Consider the following 7,500-nt stretch of genomic DNA (forward strand, 5'->3'; position numbering starts at 1 on the left):
TGAGTCCCTGATGGAGAACCTCTGGCCTGCTGTAGACCACACCCCTGGGGAGTCAGCAGTAACTAACATTCACACCCTGTAGAGACATGGTGGGTTGAGAGTCTTGCCCAATGTAGAGGCGGTCGGTGAATTAATGCGCAGTTTTCGTAATGTCACTTTAAACCATTTTATTGTATCACAGAAAATAAAGTAAAACTCTTTAACAGAAAATAAACCATCTTATCTCTAAATGCCTTTCCAAGGGCGATATCTTAATACGGTTCTAGTGAGGTTCTTCATAGGTTCTGCGTGCGCTTGTGCGGTTAAAAATAATTTCCCCTCCGCTCTCTCAAACAAAAACACACCTGCCGGCACTCAGGTTCCGTCTATTTATAAGGTTACGCCCACTGACATTGCGTCATCAAAACATGAGCAAACAAACAGGTAAACACGCATCATATTATGGCTTCTACACCCAAGGACACATCAACAGTGGCGAGCAGAGTCCGTTGATTGAAGGACCTGCTCACCACTGAGCCTCAGTCATGAGTGGATGAAGCCTAGTGGTGTCGTACTTACACTCTTTGACTCTGTACCAGTACACACACACATGGCCCCCGTTTGAATGTTCTATTCTATTTATAGGGTCTACAGCACTGGGATGGGGTCTGGTGGGGTCACCAGTGGCTCCCCCATGGGAACTCTGGTGACCCCTCTGTGCTCGACCGTCTCTCTGCAGGATTCTCCTCTGAAGGCCGTGCAGATGCTGTGGGTGAATCTCATCATGGACACCTTTGCTTCTCTGGCCCTGGCCACCGAGCCCCCCACGGAGGACCTGTTGCTACGGAAACCCTACGGGCGGAACAACCCGCTCATCTCCCTGACGATGATGAAGAACATCCTGGGCCATGGCGTGTACCAGCTGATTATCATCTTCACCCTCCTGTTCATAGGTAAGCACCCTCCCATTGAGCCTGAAGGGGGCCCTGAACCAAAGAGAGATCCACAAGGTGCTCTGGTGGAGACCGTCTATTGGTCTCTTGGTCTGGGGGTCTGGTGGTCTCTTGGTCTGGTGGTCTCTTGGTCTGGGGGTCTGGTGGTCTCTGGGTCTGGTGGTCTCTTGGTCTGGTGGTCTGGTTGTCTGGTGGTCTCTTGGTCTTTTGGTCTGGTGGTATGGGGGTCTCTTGGTCTGGGGGTCTGGTGGTCTCTTGGTCTTTTGGTCTGGTGGTATGGGGGTCTCTTGGACTGGGGGTCTGGTGGTCTCTTGGTCTGGTGATCTCTTGGTCTGGTGGTCTGGGGGTCTGGTGGTCTCTTGGTCTCTCTGTGTGGTGGTCTGGTGGTCTCTCTGTCTGGTGGTCTCTTGGTCTGGGGGTCTCTTGGTCTCTCTGTCTGGTGGTCTATTGGTCTCTTGGTCTGGGGTCTGGGGGTCTGATCCCTGATCCCTGTCCCCCCAGGCGAGCGTATCTTTAACATCGACTGCGGCCGCAACGCCCCGCTGCACGCCCCGCCCTCGGAGCACTACACCATCATCTTCAACACCTTCGTCCTCATGCAGCTGTTCAACGAGATCAACGCGCGCAAGATCCACGGCGAGCGCAACGTGTTCCAGGGCGTGTTCTCCAACCCCATCTTCTGCAGCATCGTGCTGGGGACCTTCGGCGTGCAGGTACCGAGGGCCCCCTGCTGTCGGGCTGCTGTTTGAGTGGCCAGGAGGGGGCGCTAGTCCCCGATGCCTTCACGAGTCATACGGCAGTATCAACAATTATTAAAACTCAATCTTGCCGTGGCACGTAGATCTCAGTATGATATGTCGACCTCTCCAGTGACCTCTCCAGTGACCTCTCCAGTGATCTCTCCAGTGACCTCTCCATTGATCTCTACAATGACCTCTCCAGTGACCTCTCCAATGACCTCTACAGTGACCTCTCCAGTGATCTCTACAGTGACCTCTCCAGTGACCTCTACAGTGAACTCTCCAGTGATCTCTACAATGACCTCTCCAGTGACCTCTACAGTGACCTCTCCAGTGACCTCTACAGTGACCTCTCCAGTGATCTCTACAGTGAACTCTCCAATGATCTCTACAATGACCTCTCCAGTGACCTCTACAGTGACCCCTCCAGTGACCTCTCCAGTGATCTCTACAGTGACCTCTCCAGTGATCTCTACAATGACCTCTCCAATGACCTCTCCAGTGACCCCTCCAGTGATCTCTCCAGTGACCTCTCCAGTGACCTCTCCAGTGATCTCTACAGTGACCTCTCCAGTGATCTCTACAATGACCTCTCCAATGACCTCTCCAGTGACCCCTCCAGTGACCTCTCCAGTGACCCCTCCATTGACCCCTCCAGTGACCTCTTCAATGACCCCTCCAGTGACCTCTCCAGTGACCTCTCCAATGACCTCTCCAGTGATCTCTCCAGTGACCTCTCCAATGACCTCTCCAGTGACCCCTCCGGTGACCTCTCCATTGACCCCTCCAGTGACCTCTCCAATGACCTCTCCAGTGACCCCTCCAGTGACCTCTCCAGTGACCTCTCCAATGACCTCTCCAGTGACCCCTCCAGTGACCTCTCCAGTGACATCTCCATTGACCCCTCCAGTGACCTCTCCAGTGACCTCTCCAGTGACCCCTCCAATGACCTCTCCAATGACCTCTCCAGTGACCTCCAGTGACCTCTCCAGTGACCTCTCCAGTGACCTCTCCAGTGACCCCTCCAATGACCTCTCCAGTGAGCTCTCCAGTGACCTCTCCAGTGACCCCTCCAATGACCTCTCCAGTGACCTCTCCAGTGACCCTCCAGTGACCTCTCCAGTGACCCCTGTGTTTCTGCCTCAGATCGTGATCGTGCAGTGGGGGGGGAAGCCCTTCAGCTGCGCCCCTCTCAACCTGGAGCAGTGGCTGTGGTGTCTGTTCGTGGGCGTTGGCGAGCTGCTCTGGGGACAGGTGAGATGCTCTCCACCTGCTGAGGCTCACCACACAAGTTGTTCTGGTTTTCACACGACAAAACCACCAGGAGCCAGTCTGCTCCGGGGAACCGACCAATGACATGCCAGGTACCTGGTCCTCAGAGCTCCTTCAGGAGGGGGTGTAGTCTGTGAGTCCAGTGTCCTCTGTGAACGTCACCACAGGGGTCTCTTAGGGGTCAGGGGGGTGAACACGGCCCTGGGGGCTCTCTTAGGGGTCAGTGGGCTCTCTTAGGGGTCAGGGGGCTGAGCACGGCCCTGGGGGTCTCTCTTATGGGTCAGGGGGCTGAGCACGGCCCTGGGGTCTCTCTTAGGGGTCAGGGGTCTCTCTTAGGGGTCAGTGGGCTCTCTTAGGGGTCAGGGGGCTGAACACGGCCCTGGAGTCTCTCTTAGGGGTCAGGGGGCTGAACACGGCCCTGGAGTCTCTCTTATAGGTCAGGGGTCTCTCTTAGGGGTCAGGGGGCTGAACACGGCCCTGGAGTCTCTCTTAGGGGTCAGGGGGCTGAACACGGCCCTGGGGTCTCTCTTAGGGGTCAGGGGTCTCTCTTAGGGGTCAGGGGGCTGAGCACGGCCCTGGGGTCTCTCTTAGGTCTCTCTTAGGGGTCAGGGGGCTGAGCACAGCCCTGGGGTCTCTCTTAGGGGTCAGGGGTCTCTCTTAGGGGTCAGGGGGCTGAACACGGCCCTGGGGTCTCTCTTAGGGGTCAGGGGGCTGAGCACGGCCCTGGGGTCTCTTAGGGGTCAGGGGTCAGGGGGCTGAGCACGGCCCTGGGGTCTCTCTTAGGGGTCAGGGGGCTGAGCACAGCCCTGGGGTCTCTCTTAGGTCTCTCTTAGGGGTCAGGGGGCTGAGCACGGCCCTGGGGTCTCTCTTCGGGGTCAGGGGTCTCTCTTAGGGGTCATGGGGCTGAGCACGGCCCTGGGGTCTCTCTTAGGGGTCAGTGGGCTCTCTTAGGGGTCATGGGGCTGAGCACGGCCCTGGGGTCTCTCTTCGGGGTCAGGGGTCTCTCTTAGGGGTCAGGGGGCTGAACACGGCCCTGGGGTCTCTCTTAGGGGTCAGGGGGCTGAGCACGGCCCTGGGGTCTCTCTTAGGGGTCAGGGGTCAGGGGGCTGAGCACGGCCCTGGGGTCTCTCTTAGGGGTCAGGGGGCTGAGCACAGCCCTGGGGTCTCTCTTAGGTCTCTCTTAGGGGTCAGGGGGCTGAGCACGGCCCTGGGGTCTCTCTTCGGGGTCAGGGGTCTCTCTTAGGGGTCATGGGGCTGAGCACGGCCCTGGGGTCTCTCTTAGGGGTCAGTGGGCTCTCTTAGGGGTCATGGGGCTGAGCACGGCCCTGGGGTCTCTCTTCGGGGTCAGGGGTCTCTCTTAGGGGTCAGGGGGCTGAACACGGCCCTGGGGTCTCTCTTAGGGGTCAGGGGGCTGAGCACGGCCCTGGGGTCTCTCTTAGGGGTCAGGGCGCCGTGCCAGCGTCTTCTGGTCCAATCACAACTGAACCGATGTTGCAGGTGATCGCCACGGTGCCCACAGAGCGGCTGCCGTGCCTGAAGGAGGCGGGGCTTGGCCTGGAGCCAGGGGAAGACGAAGGGGAGGAGATGGCCGAGGACGAGGAGGAGATCGACTGTGCTGAGAGAGAGCTGCGCCGGGGGCAGATCCTCTGGTTCAGAGGACTGAACCGCATCCAGACCCAGGTACTGAGCCCAGACCACCAGAACCTCTTCCAGAGGGAGATTAAAGGTCTGGTTTCCTCTTCTGAAGCCGGTCTTCTGACTTGGTTCCAGTTCTCCTGACACAGATCCCGTTTATGTTCTGAGGGCTTTGATAACCAGGAACTCGTGTGGCGCCTCCTGGCGGGTCGTGAGCGTGGACGGCCACACGGCACTCACGCTGTTGATGTGACTGCTTTAATGGATTAGTCCTTGCACTGATTTGTGTGAGCGAGTACTTTAAGACAGCATCACCATGGCAACACGCCGCTAACAGCCTCCTCAGTCAAGAGCCCTGCTGAAGAGCCTTGGCCCCGAGGGGCCGCTTCATGAGGAGGGTCTGGTCTGAGAAACACACACAGCATCCATGAGGGGAAACCCGTCGGATCAGAGTTCTTCTGGTTCTGTCTGGAAGAGCAGCTGAACTTCCTCTCTTCTTTCTTCATCTCTTCTATTTTGTGGGGATCCTTTTTTACATTTTGATCTGTGAAAACAGACGACACACAAGAGGCTGAAGTGCACAAACTACAAACACAGGATAATAATCCTGAAGGCACCCGCCAAAACTCCTTTTCACTTGTAACAGATGGAATAAGTAACTGATGTGACCCTGATAAAACCAGAGTTAGGAATGTAACTTCGGTTCTATGAATCCTTCCTAACCGCCAGAGGCCGAGCTTAGCACTGGATGACTTCCACAGAGTCACGAGGAATCCCGAGGAGCCGACGAGATTCAAGAACAGTAGGCATGGGGTACTGTACTGGGTCCCTGTACTGGGTCCCTGTACTGGGGTTAGGCGAGCAGGGTCCTCGCGCTCAGATCAGCCAAGCGTCCAGGTGAGGAGTCTCTTCACGTGGCTGCAGGGCAGCAGTAACACACATTGTCCAAATGGAAACACCCTGAGAATAAGAAGCACGCAGGAGCTTGAACACGGACACGGCACGAAGGACGTCTGCTGTGCTCAGCAAGAGAAAAAGGTCAAACGTGGCGCCTCCAAGTCTGCGGGGTCTGGACACGGTCCTGTGAAGACCAGAGAACTGCTGCCGGGTCTCTCCAGCTCGTCCGGGGAGCTGCTGCGTCGGTAGAGCGGCCGAGCAGCTCCCGGGATTTGACTAGGCCGGTACGGAGGGTCCTGCTCCGGCCACACAGCCGGTTCCCTCGACATGAGTGCAAACGCCTGCAGTGAAGCGTCACTGAGGCTGGTGGCAGAAGTGCCGATAGACGCCTCAAAGAGAAGCTCAGAGGGAAAAGCACGTCATGAGGGGGAGTTGCCGTGGCGTAAGCACGGGGAAACGGTCGTCTGTGAACCGACTGGGCTCGAGGGCACCGGTCATCTGGCCCCAGAGTCTCTTTGGGGAAGAAACAATGGACGCGATAGTCAACTCAGTGATGGCCTGGGTTTAAGGTTCGGTCATATAACTTAAGACGGGAGAGATGGTCTCTCCAGCATGCAGGCAGCTCCCTCAGATCTTGTTTGGAGGGTTAGCGTTAGAGAGCATTAGCAGGCAGGGGTTACGGCTGCTGGCATGCCAGTGCCCTGCGAATGACCCCATGGAGTCATCGACTGCCTCCTCCTCCGGCCCTTGGGCTGAGGAACCAGAGCCAGACCCAGACGCATGGGAGGACCGCTCGTTGCTGTATTCAGTGAAGAGATTGGCTGGAACTGAGAGAACATCCTCCTCTGGGACCGGTCAGCCACGGCTGGATCGGACGCCTCAATCCCCCCCGCACTAGGGTGGAGGGTCCGGAGAAGCGACTTCTTCTGAGCCAGTTCGGTGGTCAGCAGATCCACTCTAGAAGCCAGCACGGCGGACCGAGTCCTCTTGAGGAGAGCCCCGGCTTTGAAATGGGTCGGGTGGGCTGGATCCGGCAGCCCTGAAGGAGGTCAACCTCACCCCTCAGGTGTTCCACCTCGGCCCGTCTAGCGGCCCTTACTGCGCAAGGCACAGGCTCTCCGAGAGGCCAAGACAAGGGGGGCAAAGGTTATGGCCGTCTTCAGGCTGGAGAGGAGCCGTACAGGTTCGACAGCCGGATGCCAGGAAGCTTGAGCGGGAGAAGTACGTTCCTGTGGAACAGTTCACAAGACAGTCCGGCTAGTGAGAGGAAGTGAGGACACTCTTCACTCGTCTGGCAGCGGTGACTTAATGGTGTGCCAGCAGCACTCTGCTACTCTGAAGGTCTGGAACAGTCTGCCCATTGAGAGGGGGCGAGGACCCTTCACTAGTATGGTAGTTGTTAGAATTAGCGTGGAATCTAGTTAGCGTGGAGACACTCTGCTAGCTACAACTGACCGGAGACTGGTGCGTCCTCCGGTCAGCTCGATGGTCCGAAGGTAGAAACTCCTGAGAGGTCACGAGGCTACACGAGCTCCAGAGGTCTCCATCTGCACAAGTTCAGCTTTAGCTTATGCTAACATAGTAGTTAGCCTGATGCTATCATAGTAGTTAGCCTGATGCTATCATAGTAGTTAGCCTGATGCTATCATAGTAGTTAGCCTGATGCTATCATAGTAGTTAGCCTGATGCTAACATAGTAGTTAGCCTGATGCTATCATAGTAGTTAGCCTGATGCTAACATAGTAGTTAGCCTGATGCTATCATAGTAGTTAGCCTGATGCTAACATAGTAGTTAGCCTGATGCTATCATAGTAGTTAGCCTGATGCTATCATAGTAGTTAGCCTGATGCTATCATAGTAGTTAGCCTGATGCTATCATAGTAGTTAGCCTGATGCTAACATAGTAGTTAGCCTGATGCTATCATAGTAGTTAGCCTGATGCTAACATAGTAGTTAGCCTGCGTAGCGAGAAGATGAAAGAGGATCTCAGGATGCCAGCTGGGGGTCATCCGAGGTCACAGGTG

At 56.4% G+C, this 7,500-nt stretch overlaps 1 protein-coding gene across 3 annotated transcripts in view; it reads left to right on the plus strand.

Annotated features, from left to right (window-relative positions):
- The first annotated feature begins 736 nt into the window (after positions 1-736).
- The window catches only part of LOC130199299 (plasma membrane calcium-transporting ATPase 3-like), a 218,478-nt gene continuing 211,714 nt past the window's right edge, over positions 737-7,500 (plus strand). For all 3 annotated transcript variants that reach the window (XM_056422666.1, XM_056422667.1, XM_056422668.1), the window contains exons 1-4: positions 737-932; positions 1,434-1,645; positions 2,819-2,926; positions 4,442-4,624. In XM_056422666.1, coding sequence (XP_056278641.1) covers positions 743-932; positions 1,434-1,645; positions 2,819-2,926; positions 4,442-4,624 — 693 coding nt within the window. In that variant the 5' untranslated portion in view covers positions 737-742. The remainder of the gene's footprint in view (positions 933-1,433; positions 1,646-2,818; positions 2,927-4,441; positions 4,625-7,500) is intronic.

The sequence above is a fragment of the Pseudoliparis swirei genome, chromosome 9 (genome assembly GCF_029220125.1).
Source record: "Pseudoliparis swirei isolate HS2019 ecotype Mariana Trench chromosome 9, NWPU_hadal_v1, whole genome shotgun sequence".
NCBI lineage: Eukaryota > Metazoa > Chordata > Actinopteri > Perciformes > Liparidae > Pseudoliparis > Pseudoliparis swirei.